The 19,236-nt window shown below is 53.4% G+C and overlaps 1 protein-coding gene across 1 annotated transcript; it reads right to left on the bottom strand.

The window, feature by feature from the left end:
• Window positions 1-311: 311 nt before the first annotated feature.
• On the bottom strand, window positions 312-19,015 carry LOC147186395 (ankyrin repeat- and BTB/POZ domain-containing protein 3-A-like). Its single transcript, XM_086103512.1, has 16 exons — window positions 17,828-19,015; window positions 9,323-9,475; window positions 7,942-8,170; window positions 7,423-7,575; window positions 7,115-7,280; window positions 6,453-6,542; window positions 5,392-5,485; window positions 5,068-5,203; window positions 4,715-4,962; window positions 3,741-3,919; window positions 3,472-3,577; window positions 2,891-2,993; window positions 2,730-2,811; window positions 2,527-2,595; window positions 2,334-2,447; window positions 312-2,221 (listed from the first exon to the last, which is right to left on the bottom strand). The coding sequence occupies exons 1-16, from the start codon at window positions 18,714-18,716 to the stop codon at window positions 1,967-1,969; spliced, it is 3,066 nt and encodes a 1,021-aa protein (XP_085959638.1). The 5' UTR covers window positions 18,717-19,015; the 3' UTR covers window positions 312-1,966.
• Window positions 19,016-19,236: the final 221 nt, after the last annotated feature.

The raw sequence follows: 19,236 nt of genomic DNA, 5'->3' as shown, positions 1-19,236 counted from the left end.
AATAAGCACTGCCGCCTACAAACCATTTGGGGCATTGCAGCCCTTGTTCTCGAAACGTTGCAACATGCTTTCGTACCTTTTCAAATAACCAATTTTAAACTAAGGTACCGTAAATAATGGAAAATAAATTGAGTAAAAATGATTCTAAGGAAGTACTGCAAGTCGGGATGCAAAATAAAAAGCAGGTCTAAAGGATGGTGGAAAAGAGGGTAATTTGAATAAAAGCAGGACTGGGGTGGAAGCAACCAGTTAAGGAAGGAAGGAAGGCAGAAAAATGCATCATGCATAGAAAATCAATGGACTGCAACATGTCGATGAAAATGTGGTCATTTATTGTCTGTACACAGAAACATGAAACGTGGCGCACGAGTGTAACCTTTGCTGCTGCTGGACTCAACTACATCCTTGCTTCTTTCACGGTGTCTCATTTGACTTCCATATATATATATATATCTATATCTATATATAGATATATATATATATATATATATATATATATATATATATCTCACCATTCATTCTTTTCAAGGCAAGGGATAAAAAGGTCCCTTTGAGGGCCTGGTAAAATCATTTTTTCCCCAGAAACTTGAAAAAGTGAAGCTCTGTGAATGAGTGCATCTGGAAAGTATTCACAGGGCTTCACTTTTACGGACTTTTTTATTCTAAGGCGAACTAATGTGAACATTTTAGCAGTCAAAGTATCAGGGGGACAAACGAACAGGAAAACAAGACAAAGAAAGTGCACTGGCAACAACAGAAGAACCACGTGGGTCCACACGAACGCTTGAGCACCACTTTTAACAATAGCTACGGGGCACCGGCAGAGGCGCAAGCGAGCACAGCCTAAGGCCGCCTAATTGTACACGCAGCCTCCCAACAACAGGGGGCGTCGTTCTACAAGAAAAAGGAAGCCATTGGCTCCGGCTACAACGACTCACTGGCGCCTCTACAGGAGCAAAAGCGGTAATGCGGCAAAGCAGTGTTTCCTCAACACAAAATGTAATCGTGCAGTGACAATACGTGCACACCAAAAGTGCGGACATCATTAGAAGACGCTGAGACAACTTCATTCCAACACGAGCTTTCAAGACATAGGCGGCTTTTCAATTTAAAAAAATAGTTCATTCTTCCCTTTTCTTCCCTCATTCATCTTCAATGCTGGCTCTTCTCTGCTGCTGTCATATTACCAGGAAATATACACTCTTGTTGAAATATTGCTCTTAATAGGTTCCTTTTTATATGCATATCAACAAACTAGATTCAAATGACATCTAAGGGGCTCTGTGTAAGAAAATAAAGAAATAATATAGGATTTCTGTGACTATTATTTACATCATTTAAATGCCTACAGTAAATAGTAGTACAGGACTGCATGCCTGTTATTTTTTTTTGGTTGTCTGCTGGACACGCCGCTTATTGGATCATTTTTACGAACAGCCAGTTTCTGTGTTTTCAGACACTGCTTCTTGAGACTTTTTGTGTAGGTCTACTCGTGATGGCTGCCGATTGCTCCAGATTGCACAGACTGTAAAATATGATGACAAAAAAATTATTTGTGAAACGTTTTACTGCCCCAGCATGGAGCCACTTCATTAGGTGCACCTGCTGATCAGTCAGTCCCGTATTCCCCCAACAGCTTTCAATCCCTCGTCAGGTCTTTCGCTCGATTTCGACCAAGCGGAATATCACGGAGGAGAAAATGCGCCGCTAAAAGCAAGACAGCGAGCGGCCGGCTACAAATGTGCAACGCGCACGTTCGAGGGCGAGACGACAGAGTCGGAGACGAGAACAAACGTGGCTCTATTGACACTTTGCATGATTTCAATGGCGTCCTGCACTTCCTCGGTGGGAAGGCCGTGCGTAAAAGGGCCTCATGCAAAAATATCCGGGTGGGAGGATTTTGGTAACGCGGTTGGTTCCTTTTGCTGGCTTTGCTACTTATCCCTCGCGGTCCCAAAAAGCCACGTCACACCACCGAGCCTTTGGAGGTGGACAAGTGGATGGAGTGGACGCGGGAGGCCAGCGTCTTCTCCAGGTCGTGCAGGATGTCCGAGCAGAGGACGGTGGCGGCGGCTGCGGCGGGGTCGGGCGAGGGGGACGCGGGGGCCGGCGGCGACGGCTCGTACAGAAGCTGCTTGAAGACGTCCAGCTCCACCAGCAGCGCCATGTTCTTCAAGAAGTAGCCCTCGATGAAGCGCGTCAGCTCCGAGGCGCCCAGGAACTGCGCGGTGGACACAAATTCCACGTGAGAAAGCAACATTTGTATTTTTAGGAAGAACAGAGGTCATTTCGCGTGTTTTTTGGGGTTGGCAATAATTTGGCTGCGGTCTGACCTTGGCGTGCTTGTAGAGGTCCACGCAGGTCTCTGTGGTGATGTTCTTGGAGCAGATGATCTCACAGTGTCTCTGAAGGGCCTCTAGTTGGAAGAACTTGGAGGCAGACAGGAGCTGCGGGACACACGCGGCCATCTCAGTGGCGAGCGCGAACTCCAGCTCGCGGATGCTCACCGAACCCAAAGCGGCGTACCTCCATGACTTCCGTGTTTCGGATGAGCAAGAACTCGGTGCCTCCGCAGTAGAGGTACTGCATGACCAACTGGAACATCGGACGGAAAAAAAACAAAACAAAACAAGATCAGCATTTCTTTGCTGTTGGGGTGCCTGCTTGCCACACTGCCGCCCCCCCCCCCCCCCCCACCCCCCAACGGCTCGGAATACATCTCGTCTTACGTGGAATATGTTATACTTGACGTGGCTGATTTCGATGCAGGTGTTCTCAGCCGCCGGTCGGTTTTGCAGCAGCGATTTAAACCTGAAAGTATTTCATCTTCTTTTTTTTTTCTCATTATCATCAGCAAACTCAAAACAAACAACAACAAAAAAGACCTTACCTGGGCGATGCGGTGAAAAGCAGAACTTTGTGTGCATAAAAGGGTTTGCCCTCCACCAGGAAGGTGACGTCCGACATCTCCTTGTTGTTGAGGAAGTGCGGGTCTGCCCATACGAGCACACAAAACGCCTCATTAGTCATCTGCTCCGAATGCTGAGCGCAGCACCGGGCGACACCGATGCGCTCCTTCGTGACGCGGCTCGTCAAGCGCGCCGACACAACAATTGGAATCTGCAAACTGTGAGCGGTGACTAAACGCCAGTCAATGCGGTTTCCCCGTTTTATGGCGAGTCATCCAACTTTGGCGCCACGCTCTGCCAATGGCATATCGGGGGGGGGGGGGGGGCGGGGGATCAACCCAGCAATCGGAGTGCACTTCAGAGCGGCTCGATAAAAATTTAAAAAAGAAAAAAGTTTGAGGGAAAAATGCTATTTTGCTCCAAAAGAGCGCAGTGACATTTAAGGCGCCTTCGTCATCTCAAAAGCTTTGACGACGAGCCAAAAATGAGCATCTTCAACCACAAACGCGGTCCAGATCGACGTGCCGATTCGTGTTTCGTAAGGGCCTTGTCGGCGTGTCACCTAAACGCGAAGCCTGCTTCTTCTTGATCTCCGCCAGCTTGGGGATGGGAAACGGACCGTAGCACTGCGTGAAGATCACCGACAGTTGCTGGCTGATCACCTCGTTCTACACACACACACACACACACACACGCAGTTCGAGAGTTCGTTCGGAAAAACCGTGTCGAGCGTTCTGTTTAAATGTCGTCGTCTGCATGCATCGGGGCATAAAATGGGATGTTGTTTTTTTGTCTGGAAACTTGTAACTTTTTTTTCCCCCGGGGGAGGACCTTGCAGGATCCGAGGATGCGGAACATGAGCGGCAGGCCGTGCGTGAGCAGCTCCTCGGTGTACTCGTCCTCGCGGATGCAGCTGAAGTCCTTGAGCAGAGCCTGGATCAGCGGACGACGCTGCTGCGCGAAGCTGGTCCGCAGCGACTCCAGCCACGTGTGCAGCGTCCACGGAACGCCTGAGCGCAGCGGTCACAAGCGCACCGTCACTCATCCACGCGCGCGCAAGCGCCGTCAAGGGCGGCCATGTTTCCATCGCTTGCTGATGTTGGCGAGTGAACGTGAGTGGGCAACTCCAAAGTCCGTTTTTTTTCTCCCCTTCTTTTTCAAATGACCTCCAATTTTTCAACAGGACCACTCAATTTATTGACAAAAATCAACTCTGGAGTCGGGCTGCCGCGAGCGCGCAATTGAATAATCAATCGCTATGGAAATTGGACAATATTTACTGTTGAGAAGCTGAAATTCTGAGCGTCTGGACAATTTCAAAAGGTGTCTAAACGATCAGTCGATTATCAAAAATAATGATCAATTAATTTATCATCAATTAGTTGTCGATTCATCCATTAATTCGTCTTGACCGCATTTTTTGGGGCGGGGGGGGTTAACTTCCCCCCGACCGAACGAATGAGAGAATGTTCCGATAAAGTGGATGCGAGTGTCGCTTCCGTCGGGTGAAGAATGAAAAGCGTGAAAAGTAGCGCGGTGACGATGATGAGATGACAGCGCTGCCTTGAAGTACGAGTGCAGCTCACCCGTGACGTACTCGTATCTCAAAGCAACCTTTCCCAGTGGAATGAACAGCCGCACGCGTTGCGCCATCATTTGTGACGATAGCAGTTAGCCCATCTATGGCGTTTGGCAGTGCTTGCTAGTCAAAGCAGGAAAACGTGGTGGCCTCTCTCGTATCTGGAGGCGCATTGTTCATGTCGTTTGCGTGCGTGCGCGGCGATGCAGCTGCGAGTGAGTCTGACCTAAGCTGCGGATGTCGATGGTGATGTCCACATGGCCGTGCTCGGCGCTATGGTACATGGCCTCTTTCAGGGCGCGCAGCTTGGCCTTTCCTGTTCGTAGCGTCCCGCCGCCGCCGCCGCCGCCGTTGGCCTGCGGGGCCGAAGCCTTTTGCGGGCCTGGCGGCGAACCCTCGGCCAAGATCTCCTCCAGCGAAAGGACATCACCCTTGTCCTTCTCCGACTGGGACACAAGCTTCCGGAACACGTTCCTGCAAACGCAGAGTGAGTCCCGTTGTCATCGGAGGAAAAACTAAAACATTCGACACACACACACACACTGTGTATGTATGATTGGTGTCTTTTCCAGGTGCAACCTGTGTCCGTGCGCCGCCGCCAGGCTGAAGGAGTTCATGTCGCCAAGCGGCGCCGCCGAGATGCCATTGCGGCACGCGGTGCCGATCATGGGGTCGGCGCCTCGCTCCAGGAGGAGACTCACCAGCTCAAAGTTGCCTGCTCAGAAAGACCAAAAAAAAAAAAAAAAAAACACATCAAATCAGTCAACCGACGCCATGAATGGTTGAAATCTTAATGCCATCTACGTCATTCGCTATCCTCTTCAGCAGCTTCAAAGTAAAGGAACGAGGCGGCGAACGGAAACGCGGGGCGCTCCGTTGAATGTCGTGATTGCAATTGTGGACCTGCGGCGGAGGCCAGCTGGAGCGGCGTCTCCGTGTAGTTGTCGGCCCCGTCCTGCGGCGACCCCTCCACGTCGGCGCTGTTGTCCAGCAACAACTGAGAGGAGGGGGGGGGGGCGCAAAATCGGGGTCAGAGGAGAGGAAAACACAAACGCGGGCATTCTCCGACACTCTGGAAGCGCTGCCGTCAGTGAATATGGAATGATGGACACGCAATGGCCGGATGAGGAATACGCTCAAGATGCAGAATATAACACAATGCTTGTCGTCTTTATTTGTGTGTTGATTTTACTTTTCCCAGATTTCTTATTTGATTTCTTTTGTGGGGGGAGGGGGGGGGCATCACTACCTGCACGACGGGCGCGCGTCCGTGCAAGACGGCGAACGTGAGCGGCGTCCCGCCGCGTGCGTCGGGGCAAACTGACGGATGCTTGCGCACTGTGGCGGGCACCTGGGAAGTCACATTACATAAGTTGGGGGGGGGGGGGGGCGTTAGCAAGCCGTTTACAAGCCGTGCAGTTGCAGGAAGTCATTTGGTGTCGTTTAGAGTAGCGGAAACGCGGTTGCCAGGGGTTACATCGACTTTGAAGTGAGTTAGTGGCTTGTGAAGCCGCGCGATGAAGATTAGCATTGCAAAAAAACATTTTTTTTGACCTCATCCGGTGACACCGTGCCATGCGTTCAAAGGCTCTTTGAAAAAAAAAAATTCAGGGGCTGAATTTGCATTCAAATTTGAGTGATTTGATTGCGTTTTGGGTGAACTGCGGCTTTGGTGAAGTCGAGGATGAGCTGACGGCGTTCGTGATTGCGATGGAGGTCCACCGACTCGTTAAGCAGATCGAACTCGTTAAACGTGCGGCGTGCTGGCTGGACTGCGGCGGTGAGTCATGCGCTCTCTCCATGAACGACCGGCATGCATGATTGATGAGCGGCAAAAACAAAAAAAGCCCCCCCCCCCCCCGCGGCGGTCTCATCCACATCACTGCGGCTCCAGCGACGGCGCGGCGCGGCGCGAGGCCAGAAAGCAGCAAGTGGCGAAGCGCCAGTGCCGGCGAGTCACTCACTTCGCCGTTGATGTCGGCGCCGGCGTCCAGAAGCGTTTGGACCGTGGCTTCGTCGCCGCGCACGCACGCGTACATCAGGGGCGTCATTCCCTGGAACACAACAATACTGTTGTACTTTTTCACACACACACGTGGACATGATTGCACACGGAAAAAGATGAGTTTTTCTTTTGTGAAATTCGGACTCATCGCTTTCCCCTGTAAGGTGATGTCGCATTCATTTTTTGTCAACGTCCCGAAAGGGATTTGCCGGCCACTTGTGGCGAATAAGCGGTGAGAGGAGGCGCCCGTCTCTCGAAGCGAAGGCTTGTTCGGGCCTTCTGCTCAAAACGGCGCCTCGCACCCAAAAGGCCGGGCAGACGAGCGCTTGTTTGCGTGGGAGACGGCCACTTGGCGCCGCGTATGTCGGCAGGCGCCGGCAGAAGATGCTTTGCGCTCTCAACTCTTCCCAAGCCAAACAGAAAGGAGGGACGCAAAGCTGAGACGCAACGGCGCGGATGACGATGGCCTTCCTTCCACTTGGAGCCGCGAAAGACATCCCGCGAGCTCCGCCGCCCCCCCCCCCCCCCAAAAAAAATCTCTACCTTCAACAAACAGGACGCGTCGAGTTGCCTCTTCTACCACAAGCGCCATTTCCCGGAAGGCCGGCGGCGAGCCGGTACCTGCTCGCTGACGCTGTTGACGCCGTCGGGTCCCAGCAGGTTGACGGCCTGCTTGACGAGGTCGGCGCGTCCGCAGTTGAGCATTCGGAAGCCCAGCTCCTGCAGGAACTTGGCCTCGGCGGAGGCGGCGTCCAGCTTGCGGGCGCCGCAGAAACAATCCTCCGCTCTGCGCATGGCAACAAAGTTCACAAGAAGCAGTGCGACCGTTCCCGCGCCGGTTTTACTTTCACCTCGGTCAGAAAAATATGTTCCAGTCTGAAGCTCGATTCACCGATTGACGTGAATCCCGAACGCCAGGCCGGGTTCACCTGATTTGTCGGGGCTCGCAGTCGACGCCGGGCAGCAGGAGTCGGGCGGCCTGCCGCACGTCGTCGCTGTCCACCGCCGGGCTGCGCCGGTGCTCGGCGTGCGCCACCGCCACCCGAATCCACTCCATCAGCGGGGGCAGCACCAGGAACGGCCTGCGGGGGCGCCAGAGCGCTTCCCGTCAATCGGCGGATGATCCCAATGCGCAACGAGTCGCGACGCCCTGGCAAAACACGCTCCCGCCACTATTGGTGTATTGCGGCCGCGTGCGCCGTTCAAACGAGGTCGACCCGGAAGTAAGTCGGGCCTCATCTGGAATTGCCCTTCATCGCCGACTTCCATTTATTTTCTCATCTTCACTTCATTTTACACTTGCGCGCCGTGTCATTGAGCACTCGCGAGCATCCTGCTCCTCTTCTTTTCTATTGACTGAGCGCGCGCGACACTCCACAGGTGGCGGGCAGGTGTCATCCGAAATCGGAGGCATCGATCGGCACGCGGATGGCGGACACGAAAAGTACCTCTCGGTGTGCAGGGTGACCTTGGAAGGCTCCACGTTGGGGTTCTCCCACTCCATCTGCGGGCAGTGCATGAAGTAGCACAAGGTGTGGAGCGCCTCGGGCTCCCAGTGGACGCCGGCGCAGGCCGCCGCGCCCGAGCCGCCGGTGCTCGTGTGGAGCGGGGCGCAGTGGGCGGAGTTCTTCACGTGCAGCGGCTGCAGGTGGTGCATGGCTCGTGACACCAAATCACCTGAGAAGACGAGACGGGACTCAGGTGAGGGCCCTTCCCGGAAGTGGCGGACGTGTTGAGATCAAAACGGAAGTTTGCAGGGAAAACATTGAAGGCGACGTCGATTGCGTTTGATCTTTTGTTTTGTTTTCTTGGACTTGCTGAAGGTTGTCGGTCACGCCTGCTCTCCGGCGTGAAGATAAAGAGGACAAAAGAAAAGAGAGAAAAGCGAGTGAGAGCGGCGTGTGTGGAACGCATCCAAGCCTGGCAAGCCGAGAAGCGGCAGGGGGATGGAGGCGGGGGAAGTGTGTGTGTGTGTGTGGGGGGTGGGGGGGGATCCTCATGAGCGTTTTGGCCAACGCACGTCTGCAAATAACAACTTTGATATTTAACGAGACAAACTGTGAATGCCTCCCTTGATGAAGCGCCTTCGTGTCACTTCATTAAATCTGCTGCTGTCGTTGCTTGTTTTTTTTTTCTTGGGGGGGGGGGGGTGTGCTCTGACTAGCTCATCCACACAGTATATGTACATATCCATCCATCCAGAGAGAGAGCGAAAGAGAGAGAAACACACACACACTGTACTGTATATGATTTAGCCCACTATTGCCCAAATGGAGTTGGCTCACTCCTGTAGCTCTCAGAGGCTCAACTGATTTGAAGTGTGTGTGTGTGTGTGTGTGTGTGTGTGTGTGTGTGTGTGTGTGTGTGTGTGTGTGTCAATAAGCAAGCATGTAAAAGAACGGCAAAGTTCGATGACAGGCTGTAAAATAGCAAAGTCAAATCGCTGGACTCCAAATGTCACCCGTCGTCAACGCGAGCGCATCTCGTCAGGCTCGGGTTCGCTCGATTCGACATCGCCTTCATTCTCAATGCGTCACGTCAAGAAAAATGAAGCGTGGCGGCGTCGGAAGCCCCCCGAAAATGAAAACTAGATGGCCGGGAGATGAAAGGCGACGCACGCCGGTGAATCTTTTGGCTGTCAGCGGGTTGAGAAGCTCGTCCGTTAGAAGACGAAGAAGCCATTAGCATCAAACGAGAACCTGCGGATCATGGAGACGCCGCCGCCCCGCTTTAAATAAAAGCAGTCGTCGGAGAATGACGCGTGGAAAAAGTCTCTTCATCTCGTCAGTTTTCACTCTCGAATGTCGCGGGCGCACGCGAGGTACTCACTCAGCTCGCCGATGCTTCCCACCCGCGTGGCGAGGAGCGACTGTTCCACCGTGCGGAGTTCGGCTGGAGCGCAGCAGCCGTGACCTTCGCCTCGGCTCGAGCGCCGCTGCTGATCCCGGTGGAGGTTCAGACTCTCGGGTAGGCTCGGCACACCTGCGGAGATGCCAGGGATCAAATCGGCAACGGCAAGACTGGCTCGCTGGCGAGTTCCGCGACGCTTTCCCGCAGAATTCCTTTGCGGCTGCCCGCGAGGCCTCAGGGGAGAGAAGCCACGCGAGGCCGCGCGACCGTTGGTCTGCACCTTCTCTCAGAGCGCAAAAATCGGCACCGGGCCCTCCGCTTGCCTGCCGACGGCGGGTCTCTTCACCGCAAACACACCCGCCGTGTTGATCAGCGCAAGTGGCTGAATTTTCCCGGCTGGCCGCAAATGACTTGTGAGCGGCTCTGCTCGTGGTACACAAACCTCGTTCAAAGTGGCTTTGGGGATGATTTTTTTATTTGTATTTTTTTCCAAAGGCCCCTTTGTCATTCATACCGCGCTTTCCCCAGCTTCGATGTGATGGCGAGACAATCCCGGCGGAATGCCGGCGGCGTGCGTTCGCATTGTCCCGTTGAACACAAAGAGACAGAAATCCTTTTTTTTCGCCGGCATTACAGAGGTGATAATCCTCACGAGGGTCAATTGGGTCACATCGATCCGCCGTCTCGAAGGCGTGCGACTCGCGAGCGCATCAAACGCGCGGCCTCCCCCCCCCCCCCCCCCCCCCCCCCCGCAGGAATCGATTCTCTGCAGGAGGAGTGCGGCAATCCCTCCGAAGCCCCCTTCGCCGCCGCCCGCCCTCACCGGTGAGAAAACTCTCCTGGAATATTAACGGGAAGTCGTCATGGCAACAGGCGATTGCGCCGCCATTGGCTCAGCGGGCCTCGATGTAAGGGAAGCACAAACGCAATCAAAAGACCATCGCGGCCGCACGCCTGCATGGGCGAGCGCGAGGCCATTCCCATCGCTAAATGTCCAAGAATAAAATCAGTCCGATTCCTGACTTGGGCACCATTTTTGGCTCACAAAAATCGAGGCCCCTTTGCTCATTCTGGAATCAAGGAAATCTCTTTCCAGACCAGTGTCCAACGGCCCAAAGTCATTTTCCCCATTTTCAGAGTCAAGCAAGACCTTATTGCACAGCACAGTGTCCAATTTTCTCAAGTCATTTTCCAACCGCAAGTTGCACGCGGCAACGAACACAAAAGCTCCCTGGGGGAGGTAACAATGTTAGGAAGAGAAGTCCTGACAGTAGCACCTCTGAGCAGTTAAGACGTTCATATTCTTTTCGCCGCCGTCGGCACCTCGGCGGCGACATCGCGGCCCCCACTGACGGCTCAGATGCTGACTGAGGTTGAGGCGGCGAGATCGTTGTTAAGTTCGGGCTCTCGGGCGGCGCCGACTGTCACGGTGACGGCGCACCCCGTCAGTCGGGCCCTTAATGGAGGTGTCAGGTGTGCCGCTGACTTTCAAGCGTTCATCCAATCAGACGCCGGCTTCAAGCGGAAGCCACTCCGGGACGTTCCCGCCAGGAGACGGCCGTGATGTGACGGAGGTCAGAGGTCACGTTTCCCGGCGCGGCGGACCGACGCACGCATTCGGAGGAAGGTGTCAACCTGACATGTCGGGTCTGGTTTCCCCACCCCCACCCCGACCACAATTCTTGCACGAGAACCAAAGCCAAGGATCATTCCTGGACCCCCCCCCCCCCCCCCCCCCCGGCGCAAACGACAGGCTCAAAAGAATTGAAACGACATTTAAACACTTTCGATTATAGAATGAGTCAAAAATAAAAATCATATCTTTCTGTTTGAATCCTTTCTTTTGTTTGTTCCAAGGACTTCTCTTCATAGCAAGCCCATATCATAACACACATTTCAAATCCTCCAGGGGATTATGGGTAGAGACTAAATGTCGTATTTTTTTCCTTCCCCCTCCCAAAGCGACACCTCCAGGGACACCTCTCCCGCCCTCAGCGCAGCGGGCGAGACGACTAATCCTTCCCGGAAGGCAAATGAGGACAGTTCAGGGCCATTTGGGAATCATCTTCCCCCTTTCCTTCGTTGTCATCCAGCGACTGCGCTCGCTGCGCCGCTAAACGCTGCGGACGATGATGATATGGATCTGCAGGGATTCTGTGTGGGGAAGCGCATTTTTTGGGGGGGGGGGGTTGTTTTGAGGCTTGGAGCGTGTTGCGGGCAGCATCCAGTTAGGGAAGTGGGTCAGGAGCAAGAGGCGCACGAGGAGCATGAGGAGCAGTGGGCCATGAAGGCAGCGGAGGACGTTGGGTTAGCTAGCGAAGGCGGGCCCCCAAAAAAAGAAAAGCTGGAGTTCCCGCCACATTCTTTTTCGGGTAAAGGCAAACTAAAATTGGATTGGCAAGCGCGCATGCTCGCTGAACTTGCAATTCAGCATAGACGGGCATGAGAGCATTGGAGTCGTTTTTAGAAATGAACTGTAATCTCCCAGCGTGAAGTCATCCGAGCCAAAAGGGGGCAGCGCGTCCTAATAAATAGCTGCGCTTTAAGGCGGGTGGAATATCGACTGGCGGCCCTGGGAGGAAAGCACTTGATTGTTTCTATCGCTTTCCCCTCAGCGTGACAGCGAGGAGGAGGCAGGACGGCAACCACGATGTCATCGATGGTGGCGCCGCGTTCGGGTGCATTGCGACAGATTGTAAATTCACAGCGCCTGCAGTCGCGCTCCGCTGCCATCAATCTTTTCATTCCGCCAAAGTCTTTTATCCGCGCCATTGCTCGTTGTCTCTGTGAAGCCTCTTTCCTTAAAAAAAAACAACAACAACAACAACAAAAAAAGACAAAAAAGCCAAGCAAGGCGAGATAACAGAGGAGGCGTGAGATCTACCTCTTAGGCGGCGATGGCTGAAAGCAACGCATGGTGACGCACGCAAGCATATCTTAGCCATCGGAGCTGATGGGGAATTAGCCCCCCCCCCCCCCTCCTTACTAAATGGAAAGAAGATGGATGAATCACTTACAGACACGAATATGTCGTCGATGAAAATCCAGACAGACGTGAATTGTTGTCTTGGCAAGTGTGTTTGTCACCGAAACAATCCGAAATGTGAATCCCCTTAGCAGAACAGAACAAACTTGATAAGCAGGGCAGCTGGCGACTCGGAGCAACCAAGGCTAACACAAAAAGGTTCTGTCAGCCAAAATGGACCTAAACCACTCAAGGGCGCCACCGCCAACGCCCAACCAGGTGCTGCAGACGAACCAAGAGAATAAACAACTCTTGCATTTTTCCAGAGGTATTACCTGTTCTCGATTTTCTGAATTGCCGGATTGTAGACTCCCAACATTTTTTTTCCCCACTCCAAACGTATTGGCCGTCGCGCAGCCGTCGCAAAGCGGCCACCGTTTGTTTGCCCACAATGCAAATTTTGTAGGCCGAGTCCCAATACTTTTGTCCGGCTGCGACCACCATTCATTAAGTTCATCGACTGCAATTGACCGCAACTGTGCCTCGTTCTGAACCGGGTCACTCGCAGTCTCTCGGTTAATTACAGCGCGCGCTTTGAAAACACAACCGCGCGCACAAACACAAGCCTGCAATGCAATGAATGATTTTACATGGAAAAACAAACCAACAAAACAAAGTAGGATGCAAAAGACTCAATAGTAAAAACAACAATTAAGCCGTGATGGACGAGCGTTCACCCCGCGACATCCGTCATGCTAATTTCCGGAATATTGCACACGCCTTCTTGCGGGAGAGCCCATTTACCATCTGGCGGCTAAAGCGAGGAACGGTGCCAAAACTGCGGGTTGTTTTCCTCGGAGAGCGTTTGTCACCTTGCTCTCAGAGCCCCCGTTGCAGACTTGAGTGTTTATTTGAGAAGGCGGGAAACACTTTCGGCCGAGTGGGCGCAAAGTGAGGGAATTTCAGGGCGGCCGGCTGGGAATTTTTGGGGGGAGGAAGCCGACACCAAGGGAGAAACTGACACGCAAAGAAACAAAATTGCCCCTTGGAAAAGAAGATGAAGGCAATCGTCTTTTGCCGCCCACCACACGCCAATCAAAAAGTCTGCTCGCAAATAGTGCCTTGTTGGTCACCGCCTCGTCCGATACAAGTTGGGGCAAAAACAAAAAGCATGCGAGGCCTTTCCAAAATGGAGTAACCAATTTATATGATGCATTTTTTTGCTAATTTTCCATTCTTGTGGTACGAATGCTTTTTGCTCCACGCACAGCACTTTGTAAACAATGCTGGTTGTTTTAAAGTGCTCGAGAAATCCACTGGAGTTGAGTTGAGATCTTCGCCATGACTACATGAAGGCGATGTTCCCTCGGAGTGCTGCCATGGCAACACTGTGGCACAGTCCGCAGAGGAAGGGAAAAAATTGTGATTGAAAAAAAAAATATATGTTTTAATTGTTGTTGTGAGTTGTTTCGGTGTCTCGGGGAGATGAGCCACACGCGCCAACTGTGCAGCGCGGCCCCCGCCGTTCCATGCCCGCTGTGATGGCAACGATTTTTCCACACTGTTTGACATCCATTTGACCCGCGGCTGTCTCTTTTCGAGACTTGCGCCTCATTTATTTGCAAAAAGCGCGCCGGGAAGTCGGTGAAAGTTTGAGTACGACATTCAGCGCCCCCTTTGGCTTTTTGGAAAGTAACATTTGACCCCCTTGACCTTTCGCATGCACTGCAAATGGCTTACATGACAATGGCTACCCGACACTTCATTAGAAGATTTTAAAAACGTGGGATTTGTAACTGCGTCGCAAGAATGAAATGGGAAAGAAAAAACAAACAAACAAACTTAAGAGCAGCGGACGGGAATGCGTGTCACACTGCAGCGCTGCCGATAGCGGCGTGACACACACTCCTCTGCAGCTCACTGGCTGGTGACTCAACACACTTCAGCTTCCAGTCCTCCCACCGCGGTGCCCTTGCGCTCGCACCGGTCGACGCAGATGGCCATCGCTGCCGTCAATGATCTCGCAATTGACGGCATGACAGTAGCTAATCTTCTTTTTGAACTTCAATTGTGCAGCAGCATTTCTGAAGCTAGCTAACACCACCAATTTTGACTTTTTATTCGTGCCTCGCTCAAACAGGATGGGGATGTCGTGTGAAGACATGGAGGCAGCTAAAAAATGTATTGTTTATTAAAATAGGCTGCTTTGCGTCGATATTTTAAATATTTCATCAAGTCTGCTCATCCCCGGTTGAGCAACTGTCACCGCACGTTGGGCATGCATGGGGGTAGAATTCCCCGATCCTTCTTTTGGGTTCTCACACTGACAAAAACATCCATCCATCCATTTTCCGAACCGCTTGATCCTCACTAGGGTCGCGGGGGGTGCTGGAGCCTATCCCAGCCGTCTTCGGGCAGTAGGCGGGGGACACCCTGAATCAGTTGCCAGCCAATCGCAGGGCACACAGAGACAAACAACCATCCACGCCCACACTCACACCTAGGGACAATTTAGAGCGTCCAATCAGCCTGACATGCATGTCTTTGGAATGTGGGAGGAAACCGGAGCACCCGGAGAAAACCCACGCAGGCCCGGGGAGAACATGCAAACTCCACACAGGGAGGCCGGAGCTGGAATCGAACCCGGTACCTCTGCACTGTGAAGCCGACGTGCTAACCACTGGACTACCGGGCTACTTTTTATGGCCGACTAATCTTCAATGAACATTTGGCGCGCAAAGCCGAGTACATTATGGATCGGTGGCCATAGATTTGAGCGGTCACACTGCAAGACTGGTGCCGGCTACCTTGGAAGATCCAGTGTATTTGAATAAGCTATTAAAAGGCGCCTCTCACTGGCTTGCTTGGTTGCGGGCGCTCTGGGCTACGAGCTGGCCTACTTTTGAAAAAAAAAAAAAACCCACCCCAAAACCAGAGTGAGGCCGTCTGGCCCCGCCTCCCCGCCTCCTATCACCACCTCACCCCGCGAACTCGCATGCCTGTGCCTCCCTAGACGGACCCCAGGCAAGCTCATCATGCTCTGCAGCGTTGTTTGCACTCGCTTGTGACCTCATCTGCAGCTGAATCACCGACCGACCCCCCCACACCCCCCCCCCCCACACACACACACATATATGCACACACACGTTTACAGAGGCAAACATGAAGCAGTGCATTAATGTATGCATGGAATTAAGAATACAAATGTATGGATGATGACTCGAGGGATACTGCATGAGGGAGGGGAGGGATGGAGGATGGATGGGTAGGTTGGTGATGTGGTATGCTTTGGATTATGAGCGCACAGTGGGACGGATAATATGATTAAAAGTGACTGATAACGATGACTTAAAATCACCAAATATGTACAGAAGTGTATGACATTGTTGATCTGCATAATCGTTCTTGTTGCACAATGAAAAAAAAATTGAAGCTGAAATGATCAAATGTCAATATGCTCATGGTATAATTACTGGAAAGACCGAAGATAAAATCCCAGGAGAATCCTGCAGACTCAACTCAAATATTCCCCCTCTGAATCTAAAGTAGACACATCACGGAGCCCGTAGGAGGCTGTCGAGTGGCTTGACGTTGCTGGTGTGTGCGCGTGTGTGATAAAGAAGCTTGCTGGTGAATTCTTTCTCGCATGAGCATGCACACACACGCACACGCACTGGAAGGGGGCAGCTAAAGACGAGACTGTCAGGAATCCGACGAGAGGACTGCTGACACAAATGGGATGATAAGACCAGCGCAGACCCCCGGAATGGCACGCATCACACACAGGCCTGACACAGACCGACAAAGGATGAACAAAACCTCATTTGGGTCGGCACCTATGGCGGTCGATGACATTTCGCGAGAATGATGGACACCAGTCCTGAATCTGATGGCGATAAGTTGGAAAATTGCATCTCTTAGAACTTTACTCAAGAGAGAAATGTGATATGATCTTTCCCCCCCCCCCAACTGAAAATGTTTTTTTTCCCCGGAATATTCCAACAATTGCGCACATATTTTCCCAATATTGACACTTATTTAAAAAAATTATAATAAAAATACAAACTCCCTCATCACCCAAATGCTTGACTTTTTTTTTTTTTTAAATGAGGGTTTAAAAACATTTAAATAAAGCGAGGAGAGTTCCCCTTTGCAACATGTTGTCTTTCGTCAGAGTGATGAAATGCATCGTGCCTGTCAGAGGAGGAGGAGGAGGCCGACCTGCCTCCACATCAGTCAGCCTGCGCGCGCTTCCCCACAAAGCGCATCTCGCTGGCCTATTTTGCATGGCGCCGCCTCTCCAGATGGTTCTCCCCAGCGGGGCCGGGAACCCTCCCTGCACTCGCTCTCGTTAATTAAAACGGCAGCTGGAGGTCCTGTCGGCTTCCAAAAGCTCAAGGGACGACGAACCAAAGGGGTCTGACTGCAAAGGACGAGCTTAAGTTGACGTACCTTCGGCCGCTAACGTCCACCGCCGCCGATAGCGGGCCGTTCTCCAAATCATAGCCGAACCTGTTGACATCTGTCTTTCCTAAGATTTTGTGCGCCATCAAGTGATTGATGCATTTGTGCCAATTGCGGCTCCTCGAGCGCTTTTCCTGACGCGCCGTTGATGCTGAGTGCGCGGACATGCTGCAGTGACAAATGAGTGTCACCTTATTTTGCTCCTGTGGATTCCTGAACCAAAATTAAAAGAGAGACATTTGGGGATGAGCAGCACATCGCGGCCTCGGGATGGGGAACGGGGGGCGGAAATGAATGAGAGGGCCCAGAAAAGAAAGTCACGGGGGAGCCGCAAACGGGATGCGGCTCATAAAACAAAAGAAACAACTTCCCCATCCGGCTGATTTTGTCTTGTGAAATTACCCGGCGCATAAAGATTTGCCACGGCCGGCGGAACGACAGCCATTCCGTCAGCCGGCTCGCCCCCGAGGAAGGCGGTTCATCATCGCGGATGGGGCATAAATATGTCGGCGGAGAGGTCGCCCAACTGACCTCTACCACAAGCTCCAATGGCGCACCTTTCTCCGCCTCACCTTGACAAAGTTACGCCCCTTTGCCTTCTCTGGCAGAGAGACAATGCGATAAATGAAAAACAGCAACATCCGTAGTACGAAATGAACAGTTAAAGACAATAATTGGATCTTCTGCCACTTTCGGACCTTCCGTAGGGAAATTCAGATTGTAGTACCCACACGCACACTTTCGAGGGACGATTGCATTTTAGTTCCAGGAACTACAAGCACTAAGAACGACAACTTTCTGGGACTATGGGACCAGGTAGATTACCCAGGAAACTAGAAACGTTTGCAGGACCGTTGTGTGTTCGGACCTTGGGAACAAGTTTTGAAAGGATAACAGACCCTGCTACGTCAATCCTACAGAGGTTCTGGAGCCTCGGTGGAAATACCAAGAGAGCCTCGCTAGGTGAAAACCGGGAACCCGCCGCCGAGGTGGAGATTCCGCCCGGCCCTTCAGCACTACCGCATATGAAAAGTGGTCACGGCAGCGGATCTTACCGCTGGAGTTCTTCCCGCAGACGAGGTGCTGGCACGGCTGCAGCAGCCCCCAGAGCTCCGAGTCGGCATTCAGGGCCTGCTCCAGAGCCTCCAGGCTGAGGTCGGGGACGCCGCCGTCCCGCTGCAGCAGCGCGCCGCGCGCCAGGCGGCCGAGCACTTCTCGGAAGAGGTTCTCCACGCACGCCGTCAGGTAGATGGCGGCGTGCTCGTGAACGCGCAGCGCCACGCGGCTGTCCACCATCCACCTGAAGAACTTGCCCACGGAGAAGACGAGGCCGCAGCGCGCGGACTTGCCTCGGCCCAACTTGTCGGCGCCGCTCATCGTGTACAGGGACAAGGCGCTGAGCGCGGCCGCGATGCAGTTGACGGAGATGGTCCAGGAGAGCACCACCTTGACGGCGGTGTGCACCTCCAGCTTGGTGCACTTGGCGTAGCGCAGGCTGAGCCGCTGCGCCTCCCGGGCCAGGCGCACCAGCGCGCGGCCGACGAGCACCGAGAGCCGCGCCACCATCTCCGGGGACGGCGGCGGCAGCGGCGGCTCCTCGTCCGGCCGCCGCCGCCGCAGCCGCAGCGCGCCCTCCACCTCGGCCAGGCTCCACGGCACCTCCTCCGGCTCGGGCAGCTTGGCGCACAGGTGGGCCGCGCACTCCAGAGCCTCCGAGTCCTCGGCCAGCACGGTGTTGACCGTGTCCAAGCTGTTCTGTCGGCTGTGCATGGATCCCGTCAGATGCCAGCGGTTGCCGCCGTGCGAAAGCGACTGCAGCGGCGGGTCGGAGCAGCACAGCGACACGCTGGACGACCGGACCGAGTCCGCCGCGCCACCATAACCGGAATCGAGCGTTAAGTCCTCCAGTGTCCTCGCCGCGGTGCTCTTACCGTTGCCTGCCATCGCGGCGCCGCATACTGCTGCGTGCGTGCGTGCCAGCGCGCGTTTCAAAAACCCATCCGTGCTGGGCTCTTTACGGTGGCGCGCGCGTCATTGCCCGCGTTTGCTGCGACATCGGCCGGCGGGGGACTCGAGGAAACTTTGCCTGCTTCCGTCCTTCGCCTCGACGCTCTGCGGGCTTGCGCTTGGCTCCTCGTGAACAACGAGGAGGAGGAGTCCGTCTTGATTGACAGCTGCAAAACAACCCGCACAAATAGCGATGCCGTACACGTGTCACAATTTCGGGGTGCACGAAATGCGCAAACTGCACGACCGTCTCCCAACTGTGAAACACTTTTCACCCATCCATAACTGCCGGTGTGGCACATCGAAAAAAAGACACGTTTATATTGTTCTCTTGACTCATTCGTTGACTCCGAGGCGAGCGTTGGATCGTAAGACTGCACCTAAAGCATCACGTATGTGTTGCAATGTTTATATTACATTTGCAGCCTGCTTACATGTGCTCCACTTTAGGCCACAA

Source organism: Hippocampus guttulatus, chromosome 22 (genome assembly GCF_054856545.1).
Source record: "Hippocampus guttulatus isolate MCC_2025c chromosome 22, RoL_Hgut_1.0, whole genome shotgun sequence".
Lineage (NCBI taxonomy): Eukaryota > Metazoa > Chordata > Actinopteri > Syngnathiformes > Syngnathidae > Hippocampus > Hippocampus guttulatus.
This window is presented reverse-complemented; position numbering and strand designations above follow the sequence as displayed.

Bases quoted from the DNA above. Each gene is read 5' to 3' on its own strand.
- LOC147186395 (XM_086103512.1), bottom strand. From the start codon at position 18,716: ATGGCAGGCAACGGTAAGAGCACCGCGGCGAGGACACTGGAGGACTTA. The intron at 5,486-6,452 runs GTGAGTGACTCG...CCCTCCTCTCAG, and splicing joins GCGCCGACATCAACGGCGAA to TTGTTGCTGGACAACAGCGC. The intron at 4,963-5,067 runs GTTGCACCTGGA...CTGCGTTTGCAG, and splicing joins GCGGCGGCGCACGGACACAG to GAACGTGTTCCGGAAGCTTG.